This window comes from Papilio polytes, unplaced genomic scaffold (genome assembly GCF_000836215.1).
Source record: "Papilio polytes unplaced genomic scaffold, Ppol_1.0 DF823177.1, whole genome shotgun sequence".
NCBI classification, from domain to species: domain Eukaryota; kingdom Metazoa; phylum Arthropoda; class Insecta; order Lepidoptera; family Papilionidae; genus Papilio; species Papilio polytes.
Window position 1 is genome coordinate 613,236 of NW_013526027.1, and position 18,564 is coordinate 631,799.

General features: G+C 32.7%; 1 protein-coding gene across 1 annotated transcript in view; it reads right to left on the bottom strand.

Annotated features, from left to right (window-relative positions):
• Nucleotides 1–18,564, bottom strand: part of LOC106105142 (cGMP-dependent protein kinase, isozyme 2 forms cD4/T1/T3A/T3B-like) — a 115,265-nt gene that overhangs the window by 75,473 nt on the left and 21,228 nt on the right. The window contains exon 2 of the mRNA XM_013285371.1: nucleotides 5,769–6,516. Coding sequence (XP_013140825.1) covers nucleotides 5,769–6,256 — 488 coding nt within the window. The 5' untranslated portion in view covers nucleotides 6,257–6,516. The remainder of the gene's footprint in view (nucleotides 1–5,768; nucleotides 6,517–18,564) is intronic.

An 18,564-nucleotide genomic window follows, 5' to 3' on the forward strand; every position in this document is an offset into this window, starting at 1 on the left:
GGATCTCTTTTAAGGTAATTAAAAAAACAATTCATATAACTTCAATGGGATAAGGACGACGTACGTCTTATTGCAAATTCGTCCCCGAATTAACAAACTAGGAATCTGACGTTTTGTATTTGGAAATGCCTCATAAACATCAATAGGTTTTTAAAAATGAACTATATTTAACTTGTTAATATGTTGTAATGCTATTTCTAAATAATCTTATCAAGTCTACAGAAAAGCTCGCTTAAGAAATTTCAACCTGTAAGAGGTAAGTAATGGGCAATTCAGAAAACGAGATTTCTCAGATGGCCATCTTTGGAACTGACATCTGCACTCAGCATGTCGTGTTTCCACCTTATCGATTTTATTTACTTAATGCATACTTTCACGATCGCCAACATTCAATGCAATTATCCACAATGCTTTGTTGCTAAGTGACTAAAAATAAAACCTACAAAAATAACATTAGGTCATTACGGTCGAAATTGTTCAGTTGAGTTATTTTATGATAATAGTATATATGCGAGTGGATATAGTTAATTTTAATTGGAAACAACATTTTAGTTCTCTGCTTAATTATTATTTAATTTAGCCGAATATTTGCATTCCAAAAATTTAGCAGTCGACTAATGTTCTTTATGTTAAAACATCGACACGTATAAGTGGAGTGCTGGACCACCCAAAGTAAGACAACATCTGATTTATAAAGTGCAGACGATACTGAACGTCAATAATTCTCGACCAATCTCTTCTCAAATAAAATAGCAATATATATAATAAAAAAAGTTGTATTGTAAATTGATAAAACTGTATTCATTCACTTTTTTAAAAACGATTGTACAATATAAGTTAAATTTGAAACAATTAAGATAACGCAGAGCAAAGGTGCACTATAAAGATTTTGTGTTAACCTTTGCTCTATGGAATATTTATATGTTTGTTATGAATGGTCTTGAATAACGCTTTGTATCAATAAAAAGCAAAGCGATTCATAAATTTATTCGCAAAATATCGGTATTTTCCTTGCATTTATTTGGTTACATTCTACCTTTCAATCACTTGGTTGACTTAAAGGTTGCTGTAAACGGACTGATTGGAATTACCGCTGTTGACTTAAAGGCGTCCGATGGCGGCAAGTATCGGTATTTAAATTACAAGGTGGCGCTAAATAAGACGTTCGTTACCGATAGCCGTCAATGTAACACAGGTAGTTTATAGCCGGCATTACGATAATCATGCAAATGCCAAACAAATTGCTCGTCAATAGAACGTAAACCTACTTACTAAATGACTAAGACACGAACCTCTTTTGTATTTTGATGTTTAACTCAAACACAACTGTTGTGCGATTTCTGAGTACTTCGGAGAAAATTCAACTAGTTACTTGATCAACTAAAATCGAGTAGTATGCACACCTCCATATAAGCTGATAAACATAAAAATGCGAATTAATAGTCGTGGGATAGTTTATACATTTTTATTGTATCGACATTTTAAATCGAATCTATTTTTATTTTTAAAACTCAACAACGTAAGTGTTGACATCGGCCTCAACTTTAAAATCAACATGTCGGTTTTAAGGCCAGCCTTTTGATCTCCGTTTAGGATTAAGGCGTTTATTACAAAATACACAAGGAAAACCCCGAAAAGCCGTGAATAGAAGACCTTGGTTAACTTAAATCCAAGGTTTATCATAGGGCCGAATACAAGAGCATCCTAATTTTAACTGTAACTCGCATGGTACGCTTATGGCATACGACTGATGTGCCAGCGATAAGGACAATCTGAAAGGTTATCAGTTGACCTTGAACCGTCACTTTGACTGTATTTCTTAAACCGCTAATACATGCTAATTAAATACACAAAGAGTTATCTAAATCTGTCTAGTGTTGACATTGTAACAAACGGTACAATTCACGAATATCTACGAATACGTAGATGTTATAACTAAAAAAACTGCTACGCTGATACTGTTTTTTCAAGGTAATGTGCTGAATGTTTTTGATACTATCCCATTTCCCTTAATAACCTCTTCCCAATATAAGAAAATATAAATGTTGTCTATTAATGAAATTCAAACAATGTAGAGACAAATGATGATTTCGATGAACCAACTTTTTAGTATCAAAATAAACCTTGCTAATATAAATAACACAGAAATATCAACTAATTACTATATTCCTTAATATCAAAAACAATTATAAGACTTTATATTACGAAACAAAGGCGATAACGGCAAAAATGAAAGGGTAAAAGCCCAACGATCCTTCCCGCATTCCGCTGTACAGAATACAAATTGCCATGTTAAAATTCACCCCGTCATTCGCGCCATTATGAGCAGTTTTGACGCAACCGCGACTAAAGTAACAGCACATTACGAATACTGATTTCATATAAAATATATGAGAACTGACGACCGAATTACCCTAATGGACGGGGAAAGAGATAACTTAATTCCACATTCTATCGAATACAGTGGTATCCAAACTTTATAAGAGCTCGCAATTTTACATTGCGTAAATTCTCCATAACCACCATAATGAGTCTGTAAAGACTCACGCGACGAAGAAGAAGACATTCTCCATGCGAAGTATACAAATTACGTACCGTGGATGAAAAGGGTTAGAGAGCCAGCCCACAGAATTAGTAACTATCTAACTCGCAGCTAACGAGCCGCCATACATTTTGAATCTTGTAATACTAAAGTTAAAATATTTTATCTTGCAGTCGATTTCAAAAATACAACAAAAATTGTTTTGTTAGTATTTGTGTTATCGATGCATGAATAAGTGACAATAAACTAGAATGTTTATTATAACCCACGTGCTTTACGTTGTATTATTTGTTTAAAATTCAAAATGGTGGTCGACACGTCATTGTTACACACCGTAGATACTTTTTGTATACGTTTAAAAGACTAATAAAGACATTTTAGCATAAAAAGACAGGATTTACCGTTAACTGTTTTCCAAAAATATCTATAAATAGTCTAGGACTCATAGAAAACTAGATCTAATATAGTTTAGTTTACAATTTACGTATTAAATTACGTAATCGACAGTTAATCATAAGCTAAATTTAACCACATATGTAATTGTTTAATCACGGAAATAAAACTGTTATTATCTTCAGTGCAATACAATTTTAAATATGCGATTGCGTCGCAAAACACGCAAAGAACTGTAGATATGCAAACTTATTATTTGTACAGGTATTTAATTCTTATTCTAAGGAAATAAAGATAAAAAAGCGGCATTTTGGTAAAAGTATTAAACAATTAAATGGTAGCTAATTATGTCTCTAACAACATTAGATAGCATACATCTACATAAAGATAAAAAATACGTGTGTATTGCATTAATATTGCGGAATTGTTAATTATAGTCTTTAAATAAACAGCACTTACATGACGTTAAATTAATTTACTAGCAGCAACTTGAATACTAATTACACTTCTATTGGAGTTGGCTTCAAAAACTTACTTAAATTATTAATATCAAAGTTTGGATAGACGGCAGAATGGATATAAAATATTGCATATCTCCCAGAATATTATAGGGATCTTCATGAAATTTGGCACAGATATAATATATAGTCTAAAAAAAATGCTCAGACTACTACGGTATCAAATTCCGACATGATGAGGAAAGATTCGTATTTTTGTATATACTGAAATAACTTAAAATATACTGATTCCAAAAAATCTTCATTACATTAATCGTTAAAAAGCTATATCCACTGAGTAACATAGGCTATACTTTTTATTATTATTCACTTTCACGCTGTCGAAGTCGCTAGTAATAGCTAGTACAGTAGAACCTCGATAAGTTAAAGTCCAAGGGAAACACAAAATATTTTAAGTTATAGAGGTTTTAAGTCATCAAGGGTTATATATTATAGAGGTTTTGGGCTCTGATAGAAAGGGAACATATTATTTTTTGAAGTTATAGAGGTTTTTAAGATAAAATAGTTGTTACAATGAAATGTCATGGTAGTTAAAACTACTGCAGTTACTAATATTATGAAACTTAATACGAGTAGAACGTAGTAGTAAGTATTTAGTCTATTGTATTTGAATGGTCTAGAATACATCACAAAGATAATAATGCACGTGACTTCAGTCGATAAATGTGTCGATCAATAGACACGCTATTGATCAATAAATTAACAATATTTACACTTTACTATAACAATTATTTAATAATTACTATTTAAACATGGCTTTTCTAATAAAAGAATAAATTATATGTGTCTCAATTGTATTAAAGAGACGTGTGGGAAATCTGCCTTCTGGGGAGACAAAATTATGAGACCTGACTAAAACCTTTAGTAGCCATCCTTGAGAACGACTTTACGAGATTCTAGTGATCTACAAAGGGACGCAACGGGACACTGTGCAGTGCTTCTGCAAGACCTATTGGAGATATAACTCCCCTCTTAATTCAACCACACCGCGAAAGTACTTACGTTAAAACATTTTTTATAGTTTAATTTGGATGTAGATATTTTAGTAGAATGTATAAACTACAATAAATATACAATAACCTGAAACATTCACAAGCAAATGTGTAAAATCAACATAATAAATTCAGTAACTATTAATAACGGAAACTTTATGTTTTAAACAAGTTTTGTTATTTTATTAATTGTAAGTAATTTGCAATATAAAATTTAAAATAATTAAGCAGGTTAAATACGGAACTAGACGATTTCAAAGCAATTAACACTAGTTCTATCTGTGGCCGTTATTAATTTATTTACAAACAAGGTTGAAAGATATTAACATTTAGTGTACCAGAATTTCAATGACAGATGTATTTGTGTAAAAAAGTATATTTATTTGCGACAAGGTTCGCAATGATGAGCCATGATGTGAATGTGCAAATTTAAAAAGTAAATCATGTATTTGGCAGTCACGAGATTTCAGTTAACGTGTTTGTTGAAGAGTTTATAGTTCCCGCACCGTAAGTATATCGACATATTTTTAAATAAGTATGTTGTGCCAATTGAAATTCTTGTGATTCAAGTTTCAACTGATGTATTTCATTTGTTTCTTTGCTTTATAGTGATTTAGAACGGTATGATGCTATACGTTAGTGTTTACTGTTAACCTAACGAAGTTTATTAGACAATGCTAAAATTTGTCGTGGTTGAATCCATATTACTTTTAATCAGAGAGGTTCATGGTAAAAACATTTTCATAAACCCTTTAAATATTAACGTATATCGATAAAATTTAATAACAGCAATGAATAAGACATGAACAAAATATAACTTTTTCATTATACTTGAGAGCTTTGCTAATTACGAAAGTACTTCTGACGAACCCTCATCATCACATCCACAAAGCCCTTGAATTAAATTCATCAAAAATTCGATTTACATTTCTGAGAATCGAATCATTCGTGTCGTGAATACAAGTGCGGTTCTGTTTGATGATACGCTAAACAAAAAAATGTTCTGTTGCAATGCCTTATCTTATTCAATAATAAGCAGGTGCACATTAATTGTACGAAAGTGGTATACAACCAAGGAGGATTTTACCTTCATGAAGTTAATTTCGAAATTCGAATGTCATGTTTACGATAATAATCTCGATAAATCCTCATTGACATTTTGTGATCTGTTTTTTCCAAACGAAAACAAGGTCTAACACAAACTGTGCTGCGATAGGACTTATCTATACAAACTCTTGTATATCAATGAAGCATAATTGTGTCAATCGCATCGATGTGTAGTTAATTAGCGTGCTCTAATAGATAAGGAAGTTAGGTACTCACGTCTCGCTCTTGTCGTAGACCGGGAATGTCTGGTGTGCCAAGTCCTGTAACGATGAACTCGTTTGCGGCTCCGCGGAGATACCCTGGGCTCTCTGTTTCCTCGGGGCTCTTGACCCTCTAGCATACTGTTGGTAAGGGAATACGCTCTGTAACTTATCTAGCTGTGAACGCAACTCTAGCATCTCCTGGTCGCGCTGCTTCAGCAACGCTTCCAGCTCTCTAATTCTCTCTATGAGCGGCTGCATATCGCTAGTCACCGTCGCGTTGGCGACACAATTCTCCGAGTCAGAATTCATCGCAGTCGGAGTCCCCATTATTCCGTTCAATTCCACTTCTCTATACGTTTCATCTAAGGCACGTCTATCGCCGTTGACTGTAGGCGCCACGGTAAGCGCTCCTCCTCCTGTGTTCACTACGGCCCTCGGCTCATCGTCACCAGCGGTACGCTGTGACGATCCAAAGCAGAGGGTATCGAAGCACACGCGCATTCACTCGGCTACAGGACACTGCACCGAAGCACTAGGGATTCGTACGGGTTAGTTAAGTCAAGGTACTTTGTGTGGTTCACTCGCACTAGAGTTAGCTTATAACGGTCCAAGAACGTTGCACGGTGGGGAAGGCAGGATGTGTGTGGGTCGGGTCGGAGCGCGAGTCGTGCGGCGCGAGCGCGGACGGCCGGAGTAGTGGTGATACGGCCGCCTGCTCCGCAGTCTGCCTCGCCGTCAGCCCCGCGTGCCTCGGCGACGCCCTGCAATATTACGTCTTCTTATTAAACTGTATTTGCACTATTTATCATATCAAACATCATCGACATAAATATAGAGGTGAAAAATGTAACCGTCTCTCTTTTTAGATAACGATTAAACGTCATAGCGAACGTCTGTTCCTACGACCGGCGTGCTCGCATTAAAAACGACCGCGCAGTGAACGACTTGCGATGATAATTAAATATTGTGTTATCAATGTGGACTTGTAAATATTCATTAATTAATGTTCCAGTCACTGAATTCTGAGAAAACTATTAGTTATATCGGATCTCGAAACCGCTGTGTTTATGAAAATTGATAAATGTAAGTCATATTATGAACGACTTTGCATCCAAACAAATAAATAACGCTGTATTTAACGATCTGCGTATTGCTTCAGAACATAACTTGTTAGTAATCAATACATGTTACTGCGGGCTTCTTGATATATGGAGTTTAAACGGTCTTTGAGTTTAAAATAATCAGCCGATCACCTGATTCGTGCGTAATAAGATCGCCACATGATTTTGTATCTAATCTCGTGGCCATTCTTTTCCATCTTTAAAATGACACGGCAAAGATTCAATATTGATAACTATTGACATGGTGACGTGCAAGTTAACTACAGTAAAGAATCTATTTAAAAGTAATATGCGAAAAATAGTAATGTAATACTGCATTACAGTTTGTCAGTAAGCGGTTCATAATTGCATTCGGTAATTGTTAATTGGTTACTACAGATCTACGATTCGTTCAGAATACTAGTTTAAGCGACTATTTAAGTGATAAAACATGATTTCGTTAATAAAACTACATAATCGTGGTAAGAAACCCGTATCTTACGAACATTATATTTAAAAAACCACGACAATTCAAAGGTATATATGATTTAGTTACTATAGTAAAATATATCAACCGTCAAGGTATAAAAACCCGTATATATTTGTTGATACGGGAAGTTAGAAAATGAATATGTTAATGTCATTGAAAAGGAGATAACTGTGATGACTTAATTATGAGAGAATTAATTGCGCCCCAATTTTATCCGAGCTAAAAGTATTTAACAATTATTTTTTAAATATAATCTACATGTACATAAATAAAATTAATTACCGACTGATACACTTAATTGATTTTTTGTACAATTGTATGTAATTGACAAGTAATTACGGCTTGAATGAAAGCAGGCTGATAATAAATTACAATGTAAAAAAATCTACCAGTAAAAAGTTACACAACATTACCCGGAATAGTCAAAACATGAATAAAAAAGAAATGAACGCGTACGAAGCCGCGGACAACAGCTAGTTTGATGAATACCACACTAATAGCTTAATGGTACTAATAGATTAATTTATAAACTAATTGCTGCAAAAACATTTAATTCCATGCCTACAGGTGTAATCTAATCGTGTTGACAATGATAGAGTAACATAATTAACATATAAATTGAAATTAAATTATACTACAAATAAATTAGTTTAAGCTGATTAGTATAACTGCTTTAATGAGAAAAGTAGTTGAAACACTAAACAAATGAACATCGTCAACATTAAAGAAACTAGGAAAAAAGATAAAGGAGATTATTTCCCTTTCCAATCCATCCCATCTCCTGTCGTATTCATTTTTATAGTAAGTATGGTAAAGGGTAGGTCTAAAACTTTACCTTTAACTCCTTACTTGCTAGAAGATATGCAGAATATTCTACTTCACGATTCGAGACGACCTTTTTCTATAATTATAAAGCAAACGAGCAAGTGGCCACATGCAACCGCCGAAATGGCGCAGCGATCTCTGCTCATAGACATCGGCAATTGCAAATGCGTTGCCAGGAGGAGACGCACATAATGGGGACATTTCCCTTTTTTCCTACACCGTTGAATCCAATTTTCATTCCCATCCTTTCTTCTTCAGAAAAGGGTAGTAAGGTATAAGGACTATATTTAGGCCTCCGGCACGACATTCTCGAACGCAGAATTACTCCCACCTCACGTCTGTCTTTTGTGTAGACCTATCCTGCTTCAGAAGTCGTTTTTTGTTGTTGTCGCGGGGAATGCATTTACGCACTTCACCGTCCATGCTGCGGAGGCAGCAAGGACAGTTTCGTGTGGGACTCCCGGCCTAATTCCGGCCGGACTACCCACTAAACCCCGCGGTGTTCTCCTTCGCCCAACCGGGCCGTGGCATCTAGCTTCAGAAGTCGTGAGGTGGTAATATTATATCCATTTTAGTTATAGCACAGTGTTGTTTGATTCGTAGTGATCAATTTATTCATCATAATTGTTGATGATTTTTTTTTCTGCTAAATAAGGGTTTGTCCCTCCAAATTGTAAATTGTCTGATAACAATCTAATGTGTAAAATATGTGTTGGAAATATCGGATTTAGTTACCTATCTGATAGTGACGTCGTTTTTAAGCTATCTGAGCCTCTATCAGCCAGTGGTGGGACAGGCCTTAAACACAAATACGTAGATACCAACATGTTAATAATGTTTTGTGTTATTAAACACCATTTTCCTTAGGAATTAGCATTTAAAATGTTTAAACGAGCTGTTGGTTGCTAATTATTTATCCTATATAAGACAACTGTTTAATTAGACGACTTAAGTTGGTGACATTATAACTTATGGCTTGCGCAACTACTATTTTATTTACTATAAGACACATTTCGTTTTTAAATGCAACTTAACACATTTGCTATACGCTGCCTGGATTGTTTATATTACTTTTTTGCCATGTGGCTGAATACAAATAAAAACATTACATTTTTCACAAATTAGTAAATTTATACTGTCTAAGAATTCACAACAAGCACCTGTCTCTTATTCTTATGTTTTTAAAAAGATAAGCATAGGAACAACTTTTCAGCACTGCGATATTAGAATAATACAGACAAATATAGATTATTAAAACAGTTTCTTAAAATGATGATATAACAAACATGCTATATTTATTATCTATCTATGCTGTTAAGTTAGTTTTTTCTTAATTGGACACTCAGCACGCTTGTCAGATAGTTTTAATAACGATTGCTTCGGCGGCTGCAATGTAAAGAAAGTGGTCGGAGCGGAAATAATACCTCCTCGTTAGTGTCTAGATAAGTCATGTAGTTGACTGATAATAGAAACCGGTTAGTCTACAGTCGTTCCGTAGAAAAAAAAACAAGACCTCTATGCCCCTTGCACGGCTATTGCAAAATACGATTAACATTTTGCCTGAATGGCTAAAAATAAAATCAATACATTCTTATTATGAGTAAAAGTTAAGCACAGCGCCCTGGGAGAGGTTTCGGCGCCCCCTTTTTTAGCCCTTTTCTGGAGGAGGTGTTACCAAAGTTATGTGAGACAATGTGAATCGCAGACCTATGGCGCCTCTTTAATGGGTGGGTGCATACCCAACCTATCTTAACATGTCCATTGTAATTATTTTTCTAAAAATTACCCGGACAGTAGTGCTGTCTCTGTTTTTTTCTAAAATAAAGAAAGAGACAACAAAATGTCATGGCAATGAAATACGGTTACGAAGTGCAAAAAGTTCCATGTTTGGATTTGAAGTCCGCTTTATATTTATTTTAATCTACATTTAACGTTACGTAAATAGTTCACATTGATATTGGCTGCTTGCCGGATTTACTCACTTTATTTTATTATCTTTACCAGAACATGTATTTGTTTTTACAGTTGCCACCGGTCGGCTACTTTAAAATAGACTTTTTTGTCTAAAATATATATTAGTTGTTACAATGAAGCTTTTGAACAAGGATTTCTTTAAACTGCAACTAAAACGCATGAACTAATAATATCATACCGTTACTTAATCGAGTTGTAACATTGTCAACTGTGACGAGGTGTTGTAAAAGAAATGAGTTCAGAAACTTTTAAGATTTAAATGAGAAAACATTTAAATAAAGCAATTAAGAATTTCCTTCCACAACCAACGTCCCTTACCCATAAATACGTTACATTTCATTACGTTACATTAATAAAATAAGGAACAAAAGCTTTAACATTTGGCTGGACGTCAAACACAGTTCCATCGTGATCATATAAAGTTAGGTATATCTATGCAATATATTTTAAAAATAAATTAATACTTTTATAAAAGTATCCCTGGTTATAAAGTGTAGCCTTGAATATATAGCGTATGTTTAGTATGAGACACTTAAGTAGTGAAAGATATGTTAATCATAACCTTAGCCTGGTTTAAAAGTAGGCGTCCCTGTTGCTTATACTACTCTAGTTCCGATGGGTGTGCATATATTCTAAGGCCCTAATTCCACTAGCACGACAATTAATAATCGTAGAAATTTATATGAGCATCGTAATGCCCTATAACTGACGCGCTACTGTCATAGTAATAGGAGTCGCATGGTGCCATAGTACTTAGTGAAAAAGGGGCCTAACGCAACTCAAAGGGTATCCTCATATGCACACAATCGATGCATGGAATAAATACCGATTTAGTTAGGGTCGCGGACTACAAATAATTAGATCGAATATGAATAGAGTTTATATCTGATTCTGGCTTGATATAATATTTTAAAATATTACTTGTGAATTTCTGTTTAGTTTCCTCACAATACATATAAGTTTTCTTGGGAAAAACCTAACCATTAAAAACACATTCTTAACACATCATTAGTATGTCTATTGAATATTCGCTTAATGTAACATCTACTTACTTTTCTTCGTATTACATACATGTATAAAAAATCTATGATAATTACTTGAAATTATAATAGTATTGACATATCTTTTACTTAAAAAATAAAGTAAGAGAGAATATTTCTAAAGTCAAATATTGCATAAGACATTGTAATTGCAAATTGAAATAAGTTGACAGTGAAATACATACTAAATTGTGATTTTTATATCTTGAATACTTGTGTAACGAAGACGTAAATTCGTGTTTCATATAAAAACGTAAGAATTCAAAGCGGGCCCACATTTATCACGCTTTGGTACATGTTAAGGTCACAACGTTGAAGCTAAAAAAAACTCGCAATTCAACAATTCAGATATCATTGTTGAAATTATATCAACAAAAAAGCCAGACGACGAACAATTTCAAGCAATTTCATTCCGTCATAATTACTCATTGCGAGTCAGAATCTTGTACAGTCACCTTCCATCGCGGTATTCCAGTTACACAAACTTCGTCTTTTCATACAAAAAAAAAAAAACAAAACATTCTAGCGGTGTCGGGATAAATTATAATAAAGTGTAAATCTATATTGTTCCTTAAACATTTATTTCATTTTTTGTTTTAAGGCGTAAATGACATTTAAACGATATTTGCTTTTGAACTTGATGACCACGTAAGATGGTTATTGTACGTCTGGCTCGGTTATTCGGTATGAAAAATTTTGAACATTCAAACACAACTTTTGACAGTCAAATTACCAAAAAAATTATACGATTCTCTTCCAAGCTGTAGTCGTTCTATATAATCTTTGGTTTATAAAATAAGGGATTTACTCTGTCTTAACTTGTACAGTAAAAAATACTTATTAGCATATCTGAAAAACAATTGTTACAAAAATCAATTAAATCCGGATTAAGACAGTTTGTTTTTTTTTTAAACATCTTGATTAAAAGTTGAAAAAATATCAGAATTTTTTAAATTAAATTATCCGTTAACATCGAAGCAAGTGGGGCCTTGGGTATCTTGCAAATTGCACTTTAATATGATATTGAGAAAAGTTCAAATTTGATTATTGTAATGAATTCCTGTCGTTAAATTGTAGTATTCTATAAGTTTTACGACCAGTTTTTTTTTAACATAGATTGATGGAAACCAATTATTTCTGATGGACTATAGTAATGAAGCGTATTTATCAAATCGGAAAATTTACTGAAAATATTGACAAAATATTAATTTTTAAGACCACATCCATCATCAGAAAAAATATTATGTAGGATAACATGGTAGATGAATTGTTCTTGTGGCTGTATTGTTTGTTGTTTACATTTATTTTTCTTTAACAAAATTTTGAGGTTATAATAAGATTTTAAGAAAAAAATAATTAATTATAACTTCCTAAAGTCAGGCCTTTTTCTTATAAAGAAGTATGTAAATTATCCAAGGATATTTTTCTTGATTTTGAACTATGTAATGTTTATCTAGAATAATTATTTTAATCTTTTAATTAATCTTTTTTTTTCATTCCAACAATAATCAAAATAAACTGGTTTGTAAAGAAGCGATGTGAAGAAATCAGATTATGTATGTTGTTTATATTCCAATTATGGTAAAGAAAAATAAGATAGCAATGAAATTAAGCATTTAAGTTTTTCGCGACTGGGAGGGAACTTTTGACTGACTTAAATTCTTACTATAGTTTTTCCATTAAATATCTTACAATGATAAGAAGGCTTTTTTTTATTTTTTAACAGTTAAAAATCTACCATATTACTATTTTACATCAATAAATAAAACATTAATTGGTCTAATTCAGAGAGATTTCCAGTAAGAAAACCAACAAAAAGATGTCGTAGGACCATAATCTTGTGATATTTTTGCAACAGAGGCATGATTTTCGATACAATGATGTGCAAACAAAAATTAATATGCCATATTGGTGCTGATTGGCAGTCGCTCTGGCTTTATATACTCCGTCATAAACATCAGAGGCCAGTTTTATTGTCGTAAGTAATGCAATATCCTTGCGCAATAAACGAACTCAAACCTTTGTTGAAGTTTTTCATGTTTCACAACCGTATACCTTTACCTTACAGGAAATAAGATAATCGACTATACTATCTTCCATGTTACTGAGATTTTATTACAATAAAACATTTCCAAGCGTTTAAACGAATTGATCAATGTACTTAGATAAGTACATTGATGAGTAAAAAAAGCTAAAAATCGAAATAGATATTTCGATTTTTAACTTTTTTTACTTTATAAAGAACTTATTTGATCTTTTCATAAAGTATTGTTGTTGTTGACCTAACTATACTAATATTATAAAGAGGAAAGATTTGTATTTTTGTATGTATTGAAATAACTCAAATATTACAGGGCCGATTTTGAAAATTCTTTCACCGTTAGAAAGGTAATTTATCTGTGATTAACTTAGGCTATATTTTTATTACTTTTTAATTTCACGCGGACGAAGTCGCGAACAACAGCTAGTCAATAAAAAATGTAAGGTGCTTTATCCGTCTATATTCATAACAGATCAGAAGGCAAGTTTATTCAACTTTTTGAATCATTTATTAAATGCCTTCTCTAATATTCATGTATGCGTTACTCTTGTTAGGTCGTTGTCACTTTGTAAGGTTAGGTACTTTTTACAAAAGCATATTGATATCCCTCACTTCTTTTAATAACAAAGAGATAGGACCATTTTTGTATAAATTTATCGATAGTGAAAATCCACAATTACCATTTTTCTTTGACAGAATTTCTGTTCGATTTATTCTTATTAACACTTCAACTTCTAAATTTTCGGATCAATTGTAAAATATCGCTACGTGAATGATATAACAAATCTATGTAAAAGAATGAACGATATTGAATGATTATGAAAGTAACTGACAGTTCAGTCGCCTCGTTGGTTAACAGATCACATAGCTTTGTCTCGCTGAGCTATTTTTAGGCTGTATTCAATTAAAATCAATTGAGCTAGCGAGGGTTGTCACATCCACAATTATGTTATTTACGAGTCACAAGCAAGGAGTGACTGTCGTAGTGAAATCGCGTTTATTTAGAATTAAGAATGATTAAACTTTATTGGCGAGAGGTATTAAACAATCGTAAATTTAATAACCAGCATGTGACAAGCCCGGTCTCCTAATACGTTTGAATGTTTACGAGTGAAGCAAGAGAAAATGTTAAATCCCTCCAGATACTCTGTCCGCAGCTAAAATAAGATGCCGTTAAAACTTTATAAAATAATTCTCTACGGTATTTTACGTATTTTACGATGACCATTTGTTGCGTAAAAACTACCTTAGTTTTATAATACAATCAATTCGCAAAAGCATAGACAAAGAAATTCCAGCTTAACTTTACGTCGTTGGATTTGTATACAAACAAATTATCTGAATACTAGCTGTTGCTCGCGACTTTACCCGCGTGTATTAAAAAAAAACATAGCTTACTCACTAATAACGTAGCTAATAGCGTAGCTTTTTGATGGTGAAAGAATTTTTGAAATCGGCTCAGTAGTTTTTGAGTTTTTTCGATACATACAAAAATGCAAAAATCCAAAGCATTCATCTTTATAATATTAGTATAGATATAGATATACAAAATTGTTTGAAGCAATACAGATAGTAAATAACTCATATTGTAAATCATAAACACTTATGTCCGCTATTAGTGCGTAATGAGTCGACAAGGACTGTTACTTTTCCATTGAGCCTTAATTGTTATACTAAAGTAAATACTTGAGGGAAAGAAGCCGTTTAATATCAGCACTATTGAAGGATAAGAATTATACTTTTAAACATCAGATAGTAAATATTAAAAAGATAAACATTTTACGTTTAAAAATAGGTACGAAGACTTAATCATATTGTTTTTGTTTCGTTATTATATTAACTTTTAAAACAAAATAATTTAAATCAAGTTTCAAAAGAAGAGCCCTATTATATCTTACAAGAAAAGTAGTCGAAAATAATTTTTCCGTGTAATCTATGTACGTCGCTAATCTGTATCGCTACTAGCAACATCAGATTTATCTAGAAATCTATTACTGTCGACAGTTTCAATGACCTGTCAATACTTCGAACAGATTTCTATGCATACGCGTATTTCTATTTTGATATTACATTAGTAACATGATAAGCGAATGTTATCATTTTTTTAAGGAACGATGATTATTCAGGTCAAGTGTTACGTATTCAAACTTTTATAATAAAACGTGCATCAAATCGTAACTTGTATACCTACAAATAAGAATATGTGAGATAGTAGAAAAGGAATAAAGTTAGGCCTCCAGCAAGACGACGTAAGACGCTTCCACTTCATGACTTCTATTTGGTCAACTAACGAGCCGGCTCTTTCATGTAATAGATGGTGTCGGTGGCTCTACCACTCTTAAACTTTAACCTTATTATTCTTATAAACAGCAGAATTAAAAAAAGTTGCATCAACGCCAACCGGATACCAAACAATGGTATCATTTAATCGACATTGAAAGATATGGATCAGCCAATGGCACATTTATACAGCATCAATCACAATATGCCAAAACACGATAATTACAATACCTCAGTGATAGTGACGAGTGACCCACAATACTTCTAATGACATGTTCCGTGGTTTAAACGCACCTGTATAAGGAAAACGTTGAATACAATTCGCAACGATTGACATTTTGAATTACTTAATAACATGAGATATCGTGGCGAACTTTATTTCTACGAAAGGGAATTTAATTTTAATTTAAAAGAGTTTTAATTTTCAATCTAGATACGATTAAGTTGTTTTTTTTTGTTTTAAATTAAAATAATGAATCCAAGACTAATGTTAGACTTTTATTTGATAATTGAAAAACATTAATTTTAGTACGGCAATTTTAAACTAAAACGGAACAGAAACTTTTAGAGAGGGAGAATTCTAGAAACTCCCATTCTAAGTTCAAAATTAAGACTGTAATTGAGTAATTGTATAAATAAATATTTTACACTATAGAACCTATCATAAAGTCTTGTATTGTCACCGCTATTATCAAAAAGACTATCATGATAACATAATTTATGTTAATTAACCGTGAAATCTGTGCAAATTAAAGCTTTCTTTAAAATGGTAAACGATTACAAAGATCAGTGGTTCCTGACAGCTGATTGACAGTTCAGTTCAACGATCATGTTACAGTAATTTAAAATTTTAGACTTTTATATAAATACCCATGTTAAAGTAACTAACCTCAAGTTTAGATTATTTAATTCTTCGTTTACGAATGTTTATTCCAGTATAAAGAAGTACAGTGTAAACTCTATATAACGACACTGAAGAGATTGTTTAATGTTATGTAGAGTGTATTATTATACGCTAGCTAAACCAACCAAAGCCAATTGATTTCGACGCTTTAGAGAGTTTATCGTTAAATCGAGAGACGTTACGTGGAGTTTTCACTGTATTTTAATATAACGACGAAAAACAGTCTGGCGTAATTCGTAATTCAAACATGGAATAAGTCAATCCTTTAGTATTGCCTCTGTTATTCTTATTTGGCTGCGGTTTTTTTTTCAAAAATACACAAAGAATTACCTATGTGTAAAATACAAGATTGTATATCAGTTAACTTACAATGTCATCTTCGTACCATTTCTGTACGAATAAGTTCGGTACTACAGAGGTCGCTGTATGTTTTTGATAAATTTACGACTCACGATCTTTTGCTTAAATGCCCTATAATTTATTTAACAATAATTGTATCTTTAAATGCTGCAACATGTGCAGTCCGCCGCGTGTTATGACACGAGGGCGGGGTCGGATTATTTATGAAACGAAAAAAATATTTATTTTTACCATCTCTTAATATCATGTAGTGGCTATTGTGCGAAAATAAGTCAAATTTTAAATCACTCAATCTTTCTTGAATTAAAAATAATACGCACATATTTTTATTTTAATATAGGTATAGATATAGGTGTATTAACTATATCTTTATGTGCGTCTCCTCCGTCAATTAAGGGTAGGCAACGCATCCGCAATTGCGGATGTACATGGGCAGCAGTCGCTTTCCATTTCGGTGGATTCAGGTGGCTGCTAGCTCGTTTGCCACGTTATACTATTAAAAAAATCAAATGAAGTTAGTTTTAGAACTTTTAGTATTGTCTATACCTAATTAGAACCCATGAAAGTTTAGCAAAATGCATATTTATAATCGGAAAATTGTGATGTAAATTAAAAATTACATTTCACTACATAAATGCCTTTAATATTCAATACAAGTGTTTTGAATAACAAGTTTTTTTTATTAAGCGTATAAAATTGCACCAGTAATAAAATAGATAGCAAATCAGAATTGTAATATGGGTTTAGTGCGTAATAAAAGTATATTTTAACATTAATTATACTCAACTTGTGTTTTAAACGAAATCAAAAGTAGCCGCTTTTGATTCGGTTGTTATAAAAAAAAAACTTTAATGTCATAAAATCGGTTTTACGATTCCTTGTGTAATACGTCCCTGTTTTTGTAATGTAAAATTATTTAACCATTAACATCATTTTACAAACACGTAAATTATTGTTATCATTGTATTGTTTACTATAAATATGTTGCCAGATTAAAAAATAATATCTCAAACTCTCTGGACATAGTTATACTGCACTAAATTATTTATATACTTAAAAATATTTTTTGATTCTCATGTTATAATTAACTCCGAACGTCAATTTTCACTACCTTTACAAACAAATGAGTATTTTAAATAATGAGGTGATCTAAAAATTAGGGTTATAAATACAAAAATCGTAAAAAAGCTACGGACGTTAACATTCCGTTGGTATTACACTCATCATCTCCCCTGCCTTATCCTACTCCCGTAGGGTCGGCGCACCGGGTTTTCGTCTACCAAACTCTATCATCCGTCATCTCAGTCATCACTCCCTTCCCATTGGTTATACACTAATCCATGTTAATAACAATAGAAAGTGATGAAGAAATTAGCACTGCGCATAAAATGCTTAAGTAGATACTAAAATCCAATAGTCATAATGTGGACAATATTGTAATAAAATACAGCTCGCTATTGGTCAAGGTTTTATAGTAGTGAACCGACAAGTTTTCTATGACACGTAATTAGAACCCAACCTATGACACATAACTACTCTCAAGCAAAACATAAATGTGCTTTAAGTTCTGTTATAATTTCTAACACGAACCATCTATGTAGTAAATTTTTTTAAAAATCATTTAACAGTGATAGAGCCCGCTTTAATATCTTCGCACGAATGGGACGGCTTGTCCGTTGAAATACCACCACCACACAGGTCAGGCGTGAAGTGCAAGCAATTCTGCGTTTCGTCTGATGAGTGTGTTCCGGAGGCCCAACTTTAGTCCCTTTTCCTTCCCACCCTTTTTATTATA